Source organism: Silene latifolia, chromosome X (genome assembly GCF_048544455.1).
Source record: "Silene latifolia isolate original U9 population chromosome X, ASM4854445v1, whole genome shotgun sequence".
In the NCBI taxonomy this organism is placed as follows: domain Eukaryota; kingdom Viridiplantae; phylum Streptophyta; class Magnoliopsida; order Caryophyllales; family Caryophyllaceae; genus Silene; species Silene latifolia.
In genome coordinates this window covers 302,224,103-302,246,146 of record NC_133537.1, presented here as the reverse complement: position 1 = coordinate 302,246,146, position 22,044 = coordinate 302,224,103, and the positions used below count along the sequence as shown (strand labels likewise).

The following is a 22,044-nucleotide window of genomic DNA, read 5'->3' as shown; positions in this document are numbered from 1 at the left end:
TGAAATATTAATCACATTAATAAGAAATTTTACATACAATACATAAAATATTCATTTAAGGTCATACTAAAAATCACGGCCAGTAGTGAAGTTTAACTATTTTTAGTAAATAAAAGTTCATTTTACTCATAAAAATGTAATTATTTCACTAAAAATCATTAAAATAAGCAATAATCATCCATAAATCACCAAAATGACCTAAAAACATTTTAGAACCAGAATATACAACATGCATCAATATTTCGTGACTTTATCTAATAAATCACAAATTTTTAGTTTTAATTAAGTTACTAATAACTCGAAAAAACTATAAATCGATTATGCATGTAACATCCTATGCTCTGATACCAATTGTTAGGTTCACATACCTATTATTAGACCTTTTCTAATGATGAACTAATTAATATTTTAATGTGAGTTCTAAGGATCTAGTGCATGCATAACTTAATAAGAAATAAAATTAGAAAAACAAAGAATCTTGACAAGAGAGATTAGGATGAGAGAGAAAGTTAGAGAGAGAAAGTTAGGTTTTTATAGTTTCTGAGCAATGGATAAGAACAAACATACTAATCATCCTAATAATAATAATAATAATAATAATAATAATAATAACAAAAATAATTCTAAAAATAAAAAAAATACGCAATCTAATTCAATAGTTACTAATCCTATAGATTTAGTTTTAATCAATATGAGCAATGCTAATAATGATCTGCCTACTGAAACTAGGGTGGATCCGGTACAACAGGAGATTGATAATTCTCGTCGGGAGGTGAACGATGTCTTACAGACGGAACAAGTTGAGGTTACAGATGAAACAGAGGAGGAATGACAAGAGGTCTTACCGCGGGGTAAACGGAAAACTTCTGTGGGGTCTTTAACGCCGATAGCTGAGGAGCAGGACTGATTATTGGAAGCAAGCTCTTTATGGCTATGTGTTAGGGGTGAACCCTCCTAGAGAGGTTTTGGATGGTTTTCTCAGACGTACCTGGCAGGCTTATGAGGTATCTAAGATTTCATTCGTTCCTAATGTATTATTTATGGTTCGTTTTGGTAAGGCGGAACATTTACAGCTAGTTTTGAAAAATGGTATGTTTTTGTTTAATCGAAAGCCTCTGATTCTTAGAGCTTGGGATCCAAATGATAAGATTTCAAAGATTAAGGTCAAAGCTGTTCTGATTTGGGTCAAATTGGTAGGTCTAGACCTTAAGTTTTGGGGTGCTAAGTGTTTGGAAAAATTAGCATCATTGATAGGCAAATTTGTGAGAATTGATGACCTGACTGTTGAATGTACTTTGTTGGGATTTGCTAGAGTCTTAGTGGAAGTGGAGATTGATCAAAAGTTTCCCACTAGGATTGATTTTGAGGATGAATTGGGTAAGGATATACATGTTGCAGTGGAGTATGATTGGCTACCTATCACTTGTGCCAAGTGTAAAGGGATAGGGCATGCTGTTGCAATGTGAAGGAGGAAAGAATTTTACCTTCAGAAGACTGTGATCAAAGCTAAACCAAAGCAGGCATAGGTGCCCAAGGTACCAACTGCTGAGGTCCCTGCAAAGGACCTAGTGCAATTTCCAGAACTGGGAGTGCAGAAACAGGTTCAGGGGAGCATCAATGCTACTCCAGCAGCTACCTCCATTCCTGCTTCTGTAACTCCTCTCATTACCCCAATGGCATCTGTTCAGGGGCCTGTATTCACACCTGCCAGGGTGGTCACTCGAATTACCAGGCATGAATCTAGGCTTCATGGGGCTAAGGAAGGAGATTTTATGAAGGACTTCAGTAATGAAATGTCAGGATGTGCTGAATTGGTTGATAAAGGGGGAGGTGACACCTCTCTTCAACCGAATGATTAATTTTGGTACTTGGAATGTCAGGGGTCTAAATAGTACTAATAAACAGAAGGATGTGAAGTGGTTCCTCCACAAACATGATCTCTGTCTATTTCGACTCCTTGAGACTAGAGTTAAAGCTCAGTCTCAAAATAAAGTAGCTGAAAATGTCTGTTATGGGTGGAATTATACTACTAATACAAGTTGTCATCAAGGAGGTAGGATCTGGTTACTCTGGAAGCCTGTAATGGTGTCTGTTGATGTCATTGAAATGGATGCCCAGTATATTCATACAAGGGTACTTAATAAGCTGAATAATAATAGTTTTTATGCCACTTTTGTTTATGGATTCAATAAAATTGAAGATCCCGTATTTTGGGCAAGAATGCCATTTCTATTAATAAAAAAAAAGCTTCTCTTTGGCAGAATCTTATTAGACTGAATGTTCAAGATCCTTGGATTGTAATGGGGGATTTCAATGCTGTTATGTATGCTAATGAGAGACTTGGTGGATTAGTTAAGGATGAAGAAATGGTTCCTTTCCAAGATGCTGTTGCTGAATGTGACTTGCAGCACCTGAAATCTTATGGGGCCTTTTTTACGTGGAACAATAAACAACCTAGTGATACTAGGGTGTTTAGCAGAATTGATAGAGCTCTGGTAAATGATTGCTAGCTCAACTTACGGACGGATTATTATGCTACTTTTTCTGCTGAAGGAGAGTTTGATCACTGCCCTTGTATTATCTCTTCAGCAAGGAGTCCTGAGTTTAAGAAGAAACTCTTTAAATTTTTTAATATGTGGTGTAGGGCTCCTGAGTATCATCAAGTTGTTCAGCATAATTGGAATAACAATGTCTATGGTACTTGTATGTTTAGAGTGGTTAAGAGGCTTAAACTAATGAAGAATGCCTTGAAAAAACTGAATGGTTCATTATTTTCAGATATTGAAAGAAATACTGATATTGCTTATAAGGTAATGATTCATACTCAAGAGGAACTCCAAAGGGATCCTTACAATAAGCAGCTTATGGATATTGAAAGACAAACTAGGGAATCTTATCATTTGCTAGCTACTGCTAAGGTGGAATTTCTCAGACAGAAAGCCAAATGTGCTTGGGCTAAAGATGGGGATGTAAATTCTGCTATGTTCCATCGTTTGATTAAGAAGCGGCACTCCATAATAAGGTGTTGCAGATCCAGGATGCAGCTGGTGTTGTTTGTAAGGAACCTGAAGATATCTTAAATGCTTTTCTCTCTTATTATAAACAGCTCCTAGGTAGTAGTGCTGGTTCTGCCAATGTTATCCAGCACATTCTCACTAATAGTCCAACAGTTGATTGCCAACATTGGGAGAATATGTGCAGAATACCTACAGAGGAGGAAATAAAAAATGTTATCTTATCTATCCCTGATGAGAAAAGTCCTGGTCCTGATGGTTTTACAAGCAAATTTTTTAAGACTAGTTGGAGTACTATCAAGGATGATCTCTGTGAAGCTGTGACTGATTTCTTCAATTCTGGTCAATTGCTGAAACATGTTAACTCTACCAACCTTACCCTTATTCCTAAAGTAGATGAGCCAAAAAATGTTAAGGAATTCCGTCCTATTGCCTGTTGTAACACCCTTTATAAGATTATATCTAAGCTTTTGTGTGAGAGAATTGCTGAGTTGTTGCCTTCCATTGTTAATCCTGCTCAGAGTGCCTTCATCAAAGGTAGAAGTATCTTGGGTAATATCTTGATTACTCAAGACTTGGTGAGACTTTATAGTAGAAAAAGTGCCTCCCCTAGATGTTTGATGAAAATTGACCTTAAGAAGGCATATGATTCTATTGAGTGGAATTGTGTGAAACAGATTTTGGTTGGTCTAAACTTTCCACCTAAGATGACTGAACTTATTATGCAGTGCATTAGTACCACATCCTACTCCATATGTTTAAATGGTCACACTCATGGGTATTTTAAAGGGGAGAGAGGGCTCAGACAAAGTGACCCTGTGTCTCCTTTGATATTTACACTTTGTATGGAGTATCTATCCAGGTTGATTGAGAAGAGTGTGAGCTTGCCTAGATTTAAATTCCATCCTCTGTGCAGAAGTTTGAAATTAACTCATTTGATGTTTGCCGATGATTTACTCATCTTTTGCAAAGAGGACCTTAGATCTATTACTATTTTGATGGAGACTTTTAATGTTTTCTCTGCTGCCACTGGTTTGAACATTAGCAATGAGAAGTCTGACATCTATCTTAATGGTGTTGATCAAGATGTAGAAAATAATATCCTGAGAACCACAGGTTTCAGAAAGGGTTCTTTGCCCTTTAAGTACTTGGGTGTTTGCATTTCTCATAAAAGACTTTCCAAATTGATTGTAATATACTTGTGGATAAGCTGATTGCCAGAATAAGAGGATGGAATAAGAGGAAGATTTCATATTCTGGAAGGCTAGTGCTTGTCAAATCTGTATTGGCTACTGTGCATACTTATTGGTCCCAACTTTTTGTTTTGCCCATGGGTGTGATGGATAGAATACAAGCAATTTGTAGGAATTTTTTGTGGGAAGGTGAAGATACTTATTCCAAAGCTCCACTTGTTGCATGGTCTATGCTTTGCAAAGACAAGAAGGTTGGAGGTCTGTCTCTGACTGATAGTAGAATTTGGAACATTGTAGCAATAGGAAAGTTGGCTTGGTGGATTCTGATTAAGAAAGACCACCTTTGGATTAGGTGGGTGGATAACATATATTTGAAAGGGAGAGACTGGCTAACCTATACTCCTACTGTTAATAGTTCCTGGGCGTGGAGGAAAATTTGTAAGGTGAGGACAAAATTTCTGGGAGCTTATGCTACTAGTCTATGGCAGTATATCAGCAATCCTTATACAATTGCTAAGGGTTACAGATGGCTCACACAAAATGATGATGTTAAGGTGAATTGGTATGGTATGGCTTGGAACAGATTTAATACTCCTAAGCATTGTTTTATTATTTGGTTGATGCACAAAGAAAGGCTCCTCACGTCAGACAGAATGATGAAAATGGGTATATGCCAGCAGAGTCTTTGCTACTTATGTGGTGTTAAAGATGAGTCTCTATGGCATTTGACCTCAGAATGCTCATACACTAAGGTCTGCTGTCAACTACTGCAGGACTGGATTGGGGTTAAGGTCTCAGGTTTGCAGACTGGTGTGCTCATTATGAAGGAGAGATCTCAGTCTTTGCTCATTAAATTGTTGAAAAATGCTGCAATAGTAGGCATGTTTTATCATATCTGGCTGATGAGGAATATTTGCAGAATCCAGCATTATGTTCGTAGGCCAGCAATGGTTATCCAGGAAGTCCAAAGAGAAGTGAAGCTTCGTTTTCAGGCTGTGTTTGATGGGCAACTGAAGACTTATGATTTGGAGTGGTGTAGGAACCATAATCTAATATAGGCTTGAGCTTGTAATGTTTTTCTTTTATCATTAGTAAGCTAAAGTGGTGAAAACAGGAATGGTTGTAATTGTGCTTGTACTTCAATTTCTGATTAATATAATTTCTCACATTTCCACCAAAAAAAAAAATTAGAAAAACAATGTTCCTTACATTGTTATAGTTCGAAAATAAGGGCACAAATAAGGTCACCTTCCTAATTTGTTCTTGAGCTTAAATTTCAATGGAAGATCCTCCAACCTTGGTCTCAATAGTAGAAACCCTCCTCAAGAGATGCACCCAAGATTAGTCTTTATCACTACTAAATAATATTTGCTAGATATTTATTTAGTAGTCTACCTTAAAAATGACTACTAATACTCATATATTACATTAATAATATTGGTAGTGTTATTGAACAATTTAGATTAAAACTTCTCAAGTTTTTAGAGAAAAGAGACTAAGTATTAGAGAGAAATTTTATGCATGTGAATGAATGACCAAAATAAGAGAACAAATTCTCCTCAAAATAAAGACGAAAACCGGTGGGGGTGGGTAAGAGCCAAGCCAATGCATGCACTTGCCTTTTCTTATTTTATCTTACCCAAAATTGTAGAGTAGCTTTATAGGTTTTTAGGTTATGATGGTGTTTTTAACAATTAAAAACAATAAACTTCAAAACTCTAAAACATCCACTATAAAACCGGTTTCTCACCTTATATGGACCTCCATTTTATTTTGTCAATTTGTCATTTGTCATACAATATGTCACATGTAGTATGTAACATGTTATTAATTAATCTAATGCATATTTATCAAATAAATATCATTAATAAAATTACATATAAGAAATTGTCTAGTAATACTTGATCACATAAATAAAATGGGTCATATAATTATAATTCACAACATTTTGTAATTATAATTAACCATTCATTCCTATCTCTATTGTTTCATAAACAATAATCAATTTTAGTAATAAAATCTTTTAATTACTAAAAAAAATCTTATTTAATCAAATTACAATAAGATATAAAAATTCTCACTCACAAATGAATTGTTCAAATTTAAGAAATTAATTAACTTGTATCAATATACAACTAATCAACTTTACTGATAAGGGTATTATCCTATAGGTGTGACCTTAAGGGATCAACTGACCACCACCGTCCTACGACAGTAACGCCAAACTCTAGCAAGCCAATCGTTACCGATTAATATTGATCAGTTGACTATTTAATTTATCATCCCTTTCGTATTCTTAATTTGAGATTTAAACATGTGATCGCACTATTGTTGAGGACACATACTCCAACATATAGAGCGCCCCACTTGCCCTTCTACTTGCATATTGTGAGAGAGTCACTATCCGTCACAAGCTTGTGATGAATAGTGGCCGTCACAAGTAAGACGCTCTGAACTAAAAAAGCTATTTTCATCCTGCAGCAAATTCTTAGACTAGATATTTGTCTATCATACCCACAATTTTAGTCATGGGTGCACAGATGACTCAATTCAAGTAAAGACGTCACATGTGAGTATTTCACATCAACAAAATAAGAGAGAATTAAATACTTGAAAAAGTAAGGAATTTTTTCTCCTATTGTCAGTTGGTTCAAAACAAAACTTGTATAACTAACACTTTCACCCCTCAATGAACGTGAACCAAGCCACTCCGAATATGTAGTGTTAGGCGGACTCTTTCATAAAGCCTACAAGCTAAAGTAAATTAAATTGTATAGATTTTCATATACTTCATCAAAGCGTATTAATCAATATATATATATATATATATATATATATATATATATATATATATATATATATATATATATATATATATATATATATATATATATATATATATATATATATATATATATATATATAAAAAGAGGCTTTTTTCAGGCAATTCTAGAGACTCCAACTCCCCAAAACTACCTATAATATTTTTTAATGCATATATTTTTAGAGATAATAATCGAGATGTAAAACCTATCACTCTTGATTTAAAAACAATTAATATAAAGATAAAACTTAGAACTTAATATTTTTTAATGCATATATTTTTAGAGATAATAATTGAGATGTAAAACCTATCACTCTTGATTTAAAAACAATTAATATAAAGATAAAACTTAGAACTTAAATATATATTATAACTAAAAATAAAGCTAAATCCAATGCTTACTTTAGAGGGATGCCTGATCACATCAAGACTGATATCTTAAAGATATCAGGCTTTACTGAAGGTGCTCTCCCTTTTAAATACTTGGGAATGCCTATCCAAACTACAAGACTTAAGATATCTGTTTGTGCTTGTCTCATTGAGAAAATCTGTGGGAGGATTCATAATTATGGAGCACGAAAATTCTCTTATGCTGGCAGGCTTGTGTTGATCAAATCTGTCCTAAACATCCTGCACTCATATTGGGCCTCGATGTTTGTCCTACCCAAGGGCATCATTAAGAATATAGAAGCCATATGTAGAAATTTTCTCTGGGAAAATGGTACAGAATATAGGAGGGTTCCTTTAGTGGCATGGGAAAAAATTTGTAAGCCTAAGGAAGAAGGAGGATTGGGTCTGAAGGATCAGGAGGTATGGAACAAAGCAATGGTGGGTCGTCTGGTGAATTGGATTGCAGAGAAAAGAGACTCCCTCTGGGTTCAGTGGGTACAGTGTAACCATATCAGAGGGAGAGACTGGTTTGAGTACAGTCCTTCAACTAACTCAAGCTGGGTTTGGAGAAGGATCTGTAAGGTTAAGCAGGAATTAGCTCATGGCTTTGTGGATGGGGTCTGGGTGGTTCAACCCACGGGATACACTCTAGTGGATGTTATGAGTGGCTCGGAATGTTAGTCCTCCCGCATCTTTGGAGTAAGGTTATGCAGAACAGTTGGGCTCTACCTAAGCATCAGTTCATGGGATGGTTAGTGGCACATGAGGCTTTAAATACTGTGGATAAGCTGTTAACCTATGGGATGGATGTTGATGCCTGTTGTCTGCTATGTGGTCAGGCTAATGAGTCCTTGGCTCATCTTTTCTTTGCTTGCCAGTACAGCAGACGAGTGATGATGGATATGCAGCAGGTTACTGGGTGTAGCTTTCCTCTGGCAGTTGATCTAATGTGGTGGGCTAATAGAGGGGGTACAGTTGTCCAGAGAGGAGTTCAGATTGCTTTGTTCTTGGGGGCACTCTATTCTATCTGGTTCCAGAGGAACAAGTGCAGGAATGATATGGTCCTAATGCATCCAAGACATGTTGCCTTGCAGATAAGTGATGGAATGAAAGCTAGAATTAGAGGAAGAGGTAGGGAGAATTTGAGTGCTAATGATGTAACTTGGCTTTGCCATAAGAACCTTATGTAACTAAGGATTTGCATTACATGTAAATCGTATTTTTGATATATATATACTCACATTTTATCAAAAAAATAAAAAATAAATGACAAATCTTATGTATACGTTTTTCATATAAGGTCCAATTGAAGACCTCTAATAGTAATTAATTTTAGTAAGGATAGGACTCAAACTGTTTGTATATAAATATATTAATTTTATGGCTCAAGATTCTCAATATAACATAAGCCATTTTTAAAACGACGTAATACACAGAATTCATTGATTCACGGCCTAAAGAATAAAAACGTGTTTGCAGCCACTTCAGCCAAATTAATGTTCAATGTGAAATATACAAGCAAATACCCAAAGAACCCAAACAGTAGCAAGAAACAACATTTCTAAAGGACCGTAAACCAAACACTGTCCGACCCCAAAAACTAAATTGTCCCAAGGCGTCATATGACTCTATCAGGCATTTCATCGAACAGGTGGCGTGCACCTTCAATATCTAAGGATTGTGAGTTATTTATCACAGTTAACTGTGTAAGGCGGCCTTACACAAATTCATGGTAAATCGGAATATATTCAAAGTTCTGGTTTCTCTTATAATTATATTTTTCTTTAGCATGCAAATTTATTTATCTAAATTTTTTAATGTTTTTTTCTTTTGCTCTTACTTTCTAACATACGAGTATATGAATGTGTTTTTTTGTCCTTGTGTGCAGTGCAATATAGACGATACTCTACAAAATTTGCCATACATAAGGTACTCATATTTTTTTTGGTAATTCTACGTTTATTTTAACATATGAATGTGGTTTTTTTCCCGTGTGCAGTGCAATTTATTGGTAAGATTATGTTTCCATCATCTCATAAAGAATCTATATAAATATTGATTTACTACATATTCAATCACTATATGCAAAAGGGATATTTATGTTTTATTGTTTCCCTGCAGATTTTGTAGTTATACGCTTGTGGGAAATGCATGAAGATTGATCGCGCATAGGATCCACTATTTAAACAATAATATTTTTGCGTGAGAGTTGTGTTTTATCTTTACTTCAAAATTGAAACGAGACTATTAATCTAGGGGTAGATATCCACCGGTGGAACTTCGTTTTATTATGCACGAAGTTATTCTAGGGGTAGCTATTTCCCGTGCAATAGCAAATTATTTATCGGGGTTCGCTCCTCTTATGTTCCAAAAAATTGTACCTAAATCAAATTCTAACCAATTGCTCTTACATACGGAGTATATGGTCACTATTATCTTTGGCTTATTTTAGTTTAATTTTCACACGCCTTTCTACTCATATGAGATATTATAATATAATCATATACAGAGTAATAATTATTATATGAATTATATAAACTGGTTAGAATAAGTAAGATGATTACAACAACAAAGTTAGGGTAAGAACAAAATAATCATGAAATTGCATAATAATTGAGGAAAATACAATATAACATGTTAACACGTTTACATCATTTAGTTAGGGTAAGAACAAAATATCCATGCAATTTCATGAGTTTTCTATGAAGCTTTTCGTTTTCTTTTTAATTGTTACCCAGCGCAGCATATAACGCTTTTGTTTTCTTTTTTCATCGTTACTCATTATCTAGCACATAACGCTACCTTATGTACTACATTTATTACACCTCTTCAATTATTCGACTCTCGGCTTCCGACAGTAGTGGAGTTAGGGTCGAGACAAGGTGGAGTTCATTGCATGCAATGGCGGGTGAAAATATGAATGTAGGTAGTGGTACACAAACAATTGAAGGGGTGCAAATTGGAGATTTTAGTTTCCAGATTCAAGTTAATAGATAACGAAATATGATTTTTAGATCTTTAAGGGGAGTTCGATATAGGAGTTTGCTAGATCACTCAAACGGGTTGGACGGGTCGGCTGCTGAGGCGGTTCATACATATTAAACTTGAATACGGGTCAGACTAAATATTGGTGGGCTTATACGGGTCACGGGTCGAGGTAGAATCAGAATACATGTCAAAATATAGATTGGTATGGTATATTTTATTTGTCAAAAGCAATCATATTCAATAATAATAATAATATTATAATTAATATTACTTACCATAATTTAAGTGAAGAATCTATAAAAATTATATTAATTTAATAAAATATATAAACTTGATTTTTCAATTATTTTTGTAATTAAAATATTTAAAATAATAATAATTTCTAATTATTCTTCAAATATAACATATAACAATCAATGTTGAATTAGTCAAGGCTTTTATTTAACTCATTAATTATTTATTCTACGAAGAAAAACTTACATTTTTCAGATGCAAAAAAAACAACATTTGTACAAGCTCATTTACAAACAGAATACTATTTAGCTACTCATGCATAGCGATTATAACTTTTATATACACAAATCATAAAAAAAAAAAGTTAATTTATATGTATATACTCATATTCTAAAAAAAATATTTTAATGTATTTGTATATACTCACATTCTCATGAGGAAACTAATGTTAAGAAAGCAAACATAACTTCTCAATTGCGAAAATACAATTAGAGACGAATCAATATTATATCCCGTACAACATACGGGCACAAAATCTAGTTTATTTAACATAGGAAAGATTTAGAGACAACCCCCCCGCCCTATATTTCGATGTGCAAGCACACCCGATGTCTTGTAACCACCTTCTTCCGATACATTTGACTTTTATGAAACCTAAACAATTAGAGAAGCAAATTCCGTCTCTTCTTCGTATACTGAAGAGCAAATGTGAGCAAATGTTCCTGCAACTCTTGATCAATGCAACATGGTTGATGCGTGTCCTAAATATGATGTTTTACACCTCATTTTACACGCATTTCAGAGCTCATTTATGTAGTTTATGCTACTATTCTCCCTATTTCCGTCTACTTTCGTGTTTTTGTATATTATTGCAGTAATGTGAAGAATCCAGCGGAAATCAAGCTAAATCCGTCCCCGAGTACTAGGCATTGCATTTGATATGAAGTATTTACTCAAGAAACGAACTTGGTGCGCATTCCGAGGCCTGAAAGACAATTTTATGAAGAATTAGGAGCCAACTACCAGCTAAAGCGGTCGATCGACTGGTCTTCATGGTCGATCGACGAGCACTACGACATCGAAGCTCTTTGTATAGCGAGGGTTAGTCGATCGACCGGTCCCAGTGGTCGATCGACTAGACCGTGACTCTGACGCAAATTAAAAGAACGAGAAGTTTGAAGCCCATCGTAATTAGGTTTTGGGAAAATAAGAACTACGTTGTATTCCTATATAATGTAGCTTAGGTTTCAGTTTTAATCATCGAGTTTTCATCATCTAGTTCTTTACATACAATTCAATAATCATTAGTTTAGTTTATTCTTGCATTAATAAAGTTCTTTTTGCATTCGGTCTTGATCTTTCCTTTGCAATTCCCTTCACGGTACTTTTCTGTTCTTAAATACAGTTTCATTGTCTTAATTTGCTGATTGTTTAGAATTGCTAAGTTAGATCTCCCGAAGCCAAATTATCGTTTTATGCTAATCATTTGTTCAGTTAATTTAAGTATAAATTCGTTTGCTTTATTTGTTAATCTTGTTGTTGTTTTTATCGTAAACATGAGTAGCTAAATACCCTGTGCTAGGATGTAGGGAATCTGTAGAAGTAGGCGGCATTAGAATAGTATGACCTAGAACGCACCATGGTCGATCGACTGGGTTCCTTGGTCGATTGACTGGCCACGTGAGATATGCTTTGTTTTAATTAATTTAATTGCTATATTTGACGAATCGAGTGCACGCGACTAGTTGAATGCCTAAGAATTGACCGACCCAATAAAGATCAAAAGATAGGGAAGGGAGATAGCCTACCTAATTAAGACGACTAGATTAATGAGATCGAAAGATGAGTTGATTTAGTCTTTTAAATCACTTTTCAGGACGAAAGTTAGCATTAGTGATATTAGGGACCTGTAGCGAGATCGAAAGATGCTACCTGTTAAGAAAGGACCGAGAGGACTTCTTATTTTCCCGTCTCACGTGATTGTTTTAGACCTACCTAGTATTCTGCTGCCGAAAATATAGTGAACCGACCATCTTAGCACTCTTTTAAATATTTGATTTCATCTATTAGCTTAGTTTGCTTTCATTTTATTGCCTTTAGTTATAGACCAACTCAAAACAAACCCCCACACACTGTTACTTTAAGACTAAAATCAGACAACTAATAATTGCATTCGCCTCTCTGTGGTTCGACCCTGACTGCCACTAGCTATAGTAGTAGTTTGGACTATAAATATTATTTTTGGTGCACACAACGACAGGCATCAATGGTATATCGATATATCATATATTTTTCATAAAAAGACTTCTGACTACAATTTTTTTATTTACTAACAACCCTTTGTGTAATGCAAATAGGGCGGTGACCATATTTTGTGGCGCAAGCGCAATGGTGAACCCTTCAAAGTGACCTCACATGCTTTGATTTCGATCTTGTTCCAAAGCACAAGGCACTCATACTCGGCTTTAATTCATCCTAAACAGTAAAAATCATGGTTTTTGAATATATTCGATCAGAGATCTACTTTTGAAATATGTTTAGGACGAAGAAATGCAGGTTGAGTCAAGTATCAATGTATATATATAAAAGAGAGTTTTTTCAGGCACTGTGAAAGACTCCAATTTTTCTAAAACACCTAATTAATTTACTAATTTTAAAGGATAAATAAATAATTATAAATAGATAAAATTAATCTAATCTTAAACGATAAATAAATAATTATCAATAGATAAAATTAATATATTAAATAATAAATGTAAATTGTTAAGAGATTATTTTTTATACCTATCACCTACGTTTCAATTAAAACTAAAACACCAAGTACAAAACAATATATAAAGGGCATTACTTTCTAAACTACCTCACCTAGCTTACGTTTAACGTTTTTTAGTTGTTATTCATGTTTATTTTTTTTGACAGATATTTATTTCAATTTCAATTCCTATTTTGGTTGTTATCAAGTTTTTTTTTATTTCAATTCTCCATTCTCTAATCTTGATTTATCTTTTTACAGGTACAATTCGAGGTTGCGGCGGTTAAATGATTTCAATAAGACATGTAAGTTGTGATCTATATAACATTATACATTAATTCTTTATTAAGGAAATAACTTTTGGTGATATTCTTTAATTCTTTATACTAGTGTAATTATTGAGTTAAGATTTTTCGCAAGTATGTGTTATGTAATTTTGTTACTACGTATTACATGTTTTTAATATGCGTTGTACATATTTGTAATTTGTCACGCAAATTGATGATTTAACAGGTAGTACTTAATAATTACATAGGTCTTCGTTTAGAGTAAAGTTTGGTTTTTTTTGGCAATAATACAAGGTGAACAACACATCTGATCATTATATAAATATGAGGAAAAAACGGCTATAACTTAACAAGACAACGATATTATTGTGTTTGATCTTGGTTATAAATGAATCTTATTGTAGATAAAATTAGTTTGACTGCAAATCCAAATTCACATGGCCCGTTCTTACGAATTTTGTGAATCATGTGTAGAACTTTAATTCTAGATACGTAACAATGTTTTGGAGAGCCAATTCCTCGAGTTTTAGTCCATGAGCATCTTTTACGAAACACATCCAAATAAGTAATCAATTTCTGAGAGTTTCGGTTATTAACCAAAAAATATTATTTATTGTTAATAAAAATATAAATCACATATATACTAAAACAAATTAAAAGTTATCTTATATTAACCAAAAAATGGAAATTATTATCAAAAAAAAAGTTTTTTTATTAATCAAGCTGAAAACTATTTTTAATCTCCGACCTCCACTAACCTATCTAGAGAAAGTTTGATCACAGAAAGGAATATAATTTTACCACCTATATAAAGTGGATCAGTTTTAAGAAACCTATTAACACAATATATCTCAAAATTGAACATTTTTTTTAAAAGGAAAGCCCGAAGGCTTTACTGCATAGATAACGAATCAAAGATAACAGCACTGTTTGCGATCGGCGGTAGGATATCCGAGCACACTACTCTATTGACAACATTAGGTAAAGTATGAGTTAAAGCATGAGCCACACTATTGTTTACGCGCCACCACCTATTCACACAATATATCTCAAAATTGAACATTTGATTAATTGTCTATTTCCATGTGTGTTTATTGATAATATTGGAGTATATTTATAATAAGGTAAGAATTGTAGGACTAGCTAATCCTAATCACACATATTATTGTAAAAACTTAAGTTTCTTACAAAACATTTATTAATTAGTTGTTTACAAAACATAATATTACATAACTACAAGTCTCCTTACTTCGAAGGCACAAGTGCTCATATTATCGTGGTCGAGTTTGAGGCATGGTGACTCTATTAAATATTTTAACAAATTAAGACAACTTCCTTTATAACCCAAAGTAAATGTCATCCGGTTTAGTCTGGATTCGAGCTAAGTAAGATAACTAGGACAATAATACTATCAATCATAAACTTTAACACTTCTACATTCATACGGTTTGAACTCGAAACATGTAATAGTTTAACGGGATTCGAAATTGAACCGATTAAACATTTGCTAGGTCAATTTAAGAATTAACTGGAATTTTAAAAATTATTTTAGTACCTGTGCAGAGCAAGGGCATGAAATCTAGTTACTAATGAAACCAAATAACATGAGATGTGTGTATGTGACTTAATTAGATAAAACAATAATTGAATTATTAAGTCCGACTATGGCAAATTTATATGAAGCAAAATACTGTATAAAGTATCTATAAAATCTTATTAAAAGGCTAGTCTCAAAAGGCCACGCAGACAATGCCACGTAGGATAAGGAAAAGCCACGTATGCATTTGCAATGCCACATCTTAATCCACATGTCACTCTAATCTATAAAATTTTATTAAAAGGCTACTTGAAACGCCTATTAAATGTCACGTAGACATCGACTAAAAGCCACCTAGCAATAAATTATTTTTTAATCCACTCTTTTTTCCTTCTTTAAAAAAAAAACCAAAATCATATTAGTAATCCCTGTTGTTTTACTCCACCCATATATGAATTAACTACATATACAATTTTCAAAATATCATCTTCCCCATTTTTTTTTTGCCAAAATGCCTTTGGATTGCCGATGTCCGCGTTGAAATATATTTCTATCTATTTAATATAATTAAATGACTAGCTAAATCATTTATAAAATATCATTAAAAGATTAACTTGAGTAGTATTTAATTGCCATGTGACAACTCTAAAAAACCTCCTAATATGCAATAATATTTCATGTCTAATTAAGTTCTAATAATAATAATAATAATAATAATAATAATAATAATAATAATAATAATAATAATAATAATAATAATAATAATAATAATAATAATAATAATAATAATAATAATAATAATAATAATAATAATAATAATAATAATAATTGTTCCGGGTGTAATTCCGAAGCAGTTATTTGTTACCACTCGTGGCTTGTAGAATGACGTCTTTGATTGAATCCTCCTTTCGGTCTCCTGAAACAATGAACAAACTGAGGGCTCGACTTTGTACCGAGCGAACTCACTCCGACGCTCAAGTCAGTAAACTTAAAGGGATTAAGTTGTGTGTTACTTGGCGAAGTATATATTGTAGAGAGATAAGGAAGATATTACCAGATTATGAGGTGTTTTGGTTATATTTTGGATCCTTTCCTCAATGAGGGTTGAGGAGTATTTATAGACTTTCACCTTTTGTCACGTAGTGGCCAATTGGCCAAGTGACTAGTAGGTGGAAAGACTGATCTACCCTCGGCCGAGGGACCCATGGCAGGCCGGCGGGCCCTGTTGACTCCATGCCGAGGGGTCTTGGATGTGAGTACGCGGATATGTGCCCCGGCTGGCTAGTTGCCTGGCCGAGACCCAAGTGACAGGCCGACAGGCTGCGTCTGTTAGGCTGTCTAATACGTTGACTTGTTGTCTATTAGCTTTGACCTTGCTCAATATGTTGACTCGGTCAGCGGGTGCAGAATATGCCCCATCAATTTGCCCCCAGCGTAGTCTATGCCGTGGTATGGACCTTCGATGAGTGTTGAGCGTATTCTGCGCAAGTAAAAATTTCCTGCCCCGGCTTCTTCTACCTCGGCTTGGTTCTGCTTAGGCCGTACCGTATCCCCCCTCCACATGGATGTGTAAAGGGCATCAAATGTGGAAAAGTAAGTGGCGCTGGCCGAGACCGAGGTTGTGAGTGCCGTGTGCTTTTGATTGCCCCCAGCCGGTGCTGCCAAGCTTGGTTGAATCAGCGGGCCGTTGAGCAAGTAGATACCAAGGAGCATGTTGAAGAAAATACGTCGATTGGCATTCTGTTAAGGAGCGTGTTGAAGAAGTTTTGTAACTGTTTGTTGATTGACATTCCATGGCTGCATGCTTGACACGTGGCTCGGCGTTGATTGGTTGACGCTTCATGGGCTTTGCCCTGATTGGTCCGTTTCACGGGCTTTGCTCTATAAATAGAGCAGTTAGCCTTGGATTTTGGCCACCAAAATCTTATTTTCTGAAAAAATTTCTTCTTTCTAGCCTTCTTTGACGAAAACTTCTCTCTAGTCTTCAAAGCGTTACTCGGCGTAACATTCCCTTCCAAGGTAACCAAACAAATTCTTCAATCTTTTTCTTGTTAAATATTCGTTATCATGTCTTCTGCTGATGCCGGGCCTAGTAACCCTGCGCCGGGGGGCTCCCCATCGCGCCTTGATGAAGAGGAGGCACTGGCCGCCATCCCGATAAGGTCCGGGGGTCCTAGGTCTCCCTCTCCTGAGGTTGATGATCAGTATTTGGATAGTTTCTCGGATGATGACGATGATGATGGTGATGATGAGGAAAGGACTCATTCCGGTGAGGAGAGACCGCATATCTTGGATCATGGCGAAGCTTGTAAGATCGGCCCTGATCGTGCTTGGACCAACAAGTTCGCCAGTTGCTCTGGTTCTGAATTTTTCGAGCATCATTTCTCCTTCGGCAGGGAGTATAGGATTGTTATTCCTAGAGAGGGTCAGGCCGTCTGTTGCCCTCCCAAGGGTCAGATCGGCGTATACATCGGACACACCGGTATGGGCTCCGGTTTCCTCTGAATGGGTACGTTATGGCCATCATTAAGGCCATGAATGTCGCCGTGGCTCAACTGCATCCGTTGGCCATTAGGACTATAGTTGGCTTCGTGTGGCTCTGTCTCTTCAAGAAGGAGGCCCCAACGGTTAAATTGTTCCGCCGGCTTCATCACCTCCGGCCGTCAACCCCTGGTACCGTGGGGTGGTACAGTGTGCAGACGGAGCCGGGCTATGTCTCCGTATCCAAGATTACATCTTGTAAGGACTGGAAGGCGCGGTGGGTATACGTCGAGGTGCCGGATGACTATCCGCTGCCCCGGTCCTTCCAACACCGCGTCAATTTGCGGTGCGAGAGTAAAGGGGAGCATGACAAATGGGTCTCCCGAAGTAAGCTAAAGATGGACGCCAGCAGGGTCCATCTAAATGCGGATGAGAAGCGGGCAATGCAGCTGTTTGAGGCTGAAAAGAATGGCACGCCGAAGGGATGGTTGCCCCCGACGCAGATCATTCTTCAGGATGAGCTGCTATGTCACGTCGGCCTCATACCGGCCCTTAGGCAGGGTGAGTGGGGTCGGTGTGAGGCCCGTCTTTGCTTTTTATGTTTCTGTTTTTGAACTTCGATTTATTTCTTTTACTTGACTCTTGCTTCGTTTCCCTTGCAGACCGCTTTGGCCCGGATCTGTCTGAGGATACCCTTAAGAGGTTGGGACTCGGCAAGGACAAGAACGTTGTTGAGATGCATCCGAAGGCCGACACTCGTGATCGCAGACCGGCGCCAACCGACCTCATGGACCAGCAGTTGAAGGCCCTAGATACGACGACGGCCCAGGCGAAGGTTGCCGGTAACATTCCGCGTCGGAAGCGAAAAGCAATGTCTTCGGTGGCGACGGCGTCAACTTCAATTCCACCTCCAATCCCCGCAGTCCAAAAGGAGACTGTGGTGATCGTCGATATTACCGAGGAGGAGGTCACCTTGGCAGTGGAATCTCCTCTCTTACGCAAGAGAAAAGAGATAGATGCTGCTGCCATTGCTGCTGCTCTTATCGCTCTTTCGCTACCGAGGCCAAAAAAGAAATGGGTCCTCCGGCCAAGAAGGCCAAGCCTGGTACAGATCTATCCTGTGGCTCAGACTTAGCCGGTTCATTAGGCGTTCCTGATGACAGGCTCTCTGGTATGTCCATGAATGTTGACACGGATGCCTTGATTGAATTTTTTGTAGATCAACCGCCGCCGTCCACCGATCCTACTGAACGGCGTACTGAGAAGCGACCTGCGCAGACGGGTGGTAAAGATGCCACCGTCGTCTCCTCCTTCCCGAAGCCTACCCCCGCCCAGATTAGGTCGGAGGGCCTAAGTTTGTCCAGGATGTTGGCGAAGTGGGTTGACGTGGCCGGTGCTCATATTATGGAGCAGGAAAAGGCCATGGCTGAAGTTGCCCCACAGCTTGAGCGGCTCAGGCTTGAGGTCGCTGCTGCGAAGAAGGAAACTGAGAGGGCCAAGGCTGAGGCTGAAAAGGCGGTCCTTGCTGAGCGAAAACTTAGGGAGGATGCTGAAAAGGCAGCCCTTGCTGAGAGAGCCAAGGCTGAGGCTGCGGGGGCTGAAGCCGCTAAGCTGCTGGAGGAGCGTGACAAGCTTCAGGCCGTCGTCGACTTCACTGGTAAGAAAAGGGACGAATGGAAGTCTATGTTCCAGGCCCAGGGGAAGGTGCTTCGGAATATGAAGGCTATCATCGCCCAGAGGGAGTTGGACATTGAGAAGCTCCAAAGCGTCATTCTTCCTAACATGTGCGCCCAATACCGGGACCTGGCCGAAGAAGCTGCCAGGGAAGTGATAGGGGAGCTCTTTCTTGATGGCTCCTTTCCGTGGCAAAAATTTGACGAGTTGTTTGATGATAAGCTCGAAGCTAAGGCGAAGGCCGCGGAGGAGAAGGCTGCGGAGGAGGCAAGGGTGAAGAAGGAGGAAGAGGAGGTCGCGGAGAAGGCGGCCCATGCTGAGAAGGCGAGGGCGGCCAAGGAGGAAGCTGAGAGGGCAAGGGCAGCTGAGGCTGCTGAGGCTGAAGCTGCCGAGACAGTTTCTGGGTCGCCTACCAAAGATGATCTTCTTGACGTCGCCGATGGCGAGCAAAGAACAGAGCATAGGGAGACGGCGGCGGTCGTCACCAGTTCACCCGCATCTCGGATAGTTTCACTGTTCGGGGCCAATTATTAAGCCATTCCTCCTCGCCATCTTTTGGCGCTTCAAATGATATGTCTGTAACCTTTTGTTCTTCTTTTCCTTGTTTTTTTGTAAAACTTTGGTAGGTTGTGTTTTGGCTTATCCCTATGGGGACGGCCGTCGTCTGTATTCTCCTTACTTGTAATCATTTTCAATAAAGCTTGTTTATCGGCCCTCGGCTTGGCTTTGATCACAATCCTTCACTTGTCTTCTTACGTTATTAATTGAGCGCTTTTTTCATTTTTACCTTCGACCGGCCGAGGCGCTTAGAATGCGTATCTCAACTGTGTTTAACGTTTTTTAAACATGTTGGCATGTTGGTCGCTTCCTCTTTCACTCTCGGTCTGGCCGAGGCGTCCGATTTGCGCTTCCCAACCGCCGCTGTGAACATGTTAGCGTATCGACCGTTGTGTCCCCTGCCAGGCCTTCGGTTGGCCGAGGCGGCTAGAGGTTACGGCTCGACAGCGTTCAGATCTGAGACATATTGATCGCTTCCTCTGCCAGGCCTTCGGTTGGCCGAGGCGGCTAGAATTGCGTCTCAACTGTACTTATACGTTCTAAGGCATGTTGGTCGCTTTCGCCAGTATCAACTCGCGCTTGGTAGTGACCGCCGTGGTGTCTACTTCTTGGGGTGATTTGCCGGCTTGGGCCGTGGCGTCTACCTCGATATGACTACGGAGGGGATAAACACTTTGATGGAAAACTTGGATGATCCTTCATTAGATATAAACACGCGTCGGGGTGCCAACAATTGTTTTGGACACCTCCGCCGCTATACAAAGTATTTCCTGAGGTTGTCAGTGTTCCAATGGCTCATCAAAGGCACACCCTCCATGTCATCGGCCCGGTATGTACCCGGCCTCATTTCTTCAACCACTTTGTAGGAACCCTCCCAGTTGGCCGTCAATTTACCATGAATGTTTCCTTTGTTGGTGGCGGCCGACTTTCTTAGGACTAGATCCCCTACTTTTAAGTCCCTTTTGTGGACTCTTCGGTTGTAGGCTCTTCTCATTCGGTTTTGGTATACTGCCAAGTTGAGGCGTCTTTGTATCTCGGCTTTCTTCGACCAGGTCTAGGGAGGTTCTCGGACCTTCCTCATTTTCAACCGGTTAAAGGTGGCCGTTCAATGTCGGCACCGTTGCTTCAATTGCGGGATCGCCGGACCCGTAGACTAAGTAGAATGGATGTACCCGTTGCTTCTTTCTCCGTGGTTCGAAGGGACCACAGGACGCCGGGTAGTTCATCGGCCCATCTTCCCTTTAGGTCTTCAACTTTCTTCTTCAAACCGTTGAGGATCGTTTTATTGGCTGCCTCCGCCTGTCCGTTGCTTTGTGGGTGGCAGACGGAGGAGTATGCAAATTTGATACCAAGTTCTTCCAACCAGTTCATTATTGTGTCACTCCAAAATTCTCGGCCGTGGTCAAATACAATGACTTGGGGTAACCCAAAACGAGTTATGACATTTTCCCAGATTACCTTTCTTACGGCCGCCGTTGTCTTCGCAGGTACCGCTACAGCTTCAATCCATTTGGTGAAGTAGTTAATGGCGACAATCAAGTACTTTCTTCCTCCGGATGCCGTTGGAAATGGCCCTAGTAGATCCATCCCCCACTGTGCAAAAGGAAGGGGACTAAGTACCTACTGCGAGTCTCGGGAAGGTGCATGTATCACCGGAGCATGCATTTGACAGTTTTTGCACTTTTTGGTTTTGGCTCTGGAATCCTCAAGCATGGTGGGCCAGAAGTAGCCGGCTCGGAGAGCTTTGTGGGCTAGGGTTATTGCCCCCATGTGATGACCGCAGATGCCTTCGTGAATTTCTGTCAGTATTAGCTCCGCGTCGGCTGGGCCGACACATTTCAAGAGTGGCCTTATCACGGACCTCCTGTACAATTCTCCTTCAAACACCAAGTACCTTGCTGCGATCCTCTTTATCTTCTGCGAAAGACTGCGATCCTCCGGTAACTCACTTGTCAGTTTATACTTCATTATCGGAGTCATCCACGTCGTCTCGGCCTCTATGTCGCCCACCATGCAGAGTGTGTCAGTGATGCTTTTAGCATTCCTGATATCCACTAGCACGGTTTGACTGACATTCTTGATGGTTGAACTGGCAAGCTTTGAAAAGGCGTC

General features: G+C 38.3%; 2 protein-coding genes across 2 annotated transcripts; both read left to right on the top strand.

Annotated features, from left to right (window-relative positions):
• The first annotated feature begins 691 nt into the window (after positions 1–691).
• Positions 692–1,466, top strand: LOC141620408 (uncharacterized). Its single transcript, XM_074437286.1, has 2 exons — positions 692–805; positions 891–1,466. The coding sequence occupies exons 1-2, from the start codon at positions 692–694 to the stop codon at positions 1,464–1,466; spliced, it is 690 nt and encodes a 229-aa protein (XP_074293387.1).
• Positions 1,467–1,673: 207 nt separating this feature from the next.
• Positions 1,674–5,265, top strand: LOC141620407 (uncharacterized). Its single transcript, XM_074437285.1, has 6 exons — positions 1,674–1,795; positions 1,881–2,133; positions 2,262–2,495; positions 2,673–2,969; positions 3,107–4,158; positions 4,236–5,265. The coding sequence occupies exons 1-6, from the start codon at positions 1,674–1,676 to the stop codon at positions 5,263–5,265; spliced, it is 2,988 nt and encodes a 995-aa protein (XP_074293386.1).
• Positions 5,266–22,044: the final 16,779 nt, after the last annotated feature.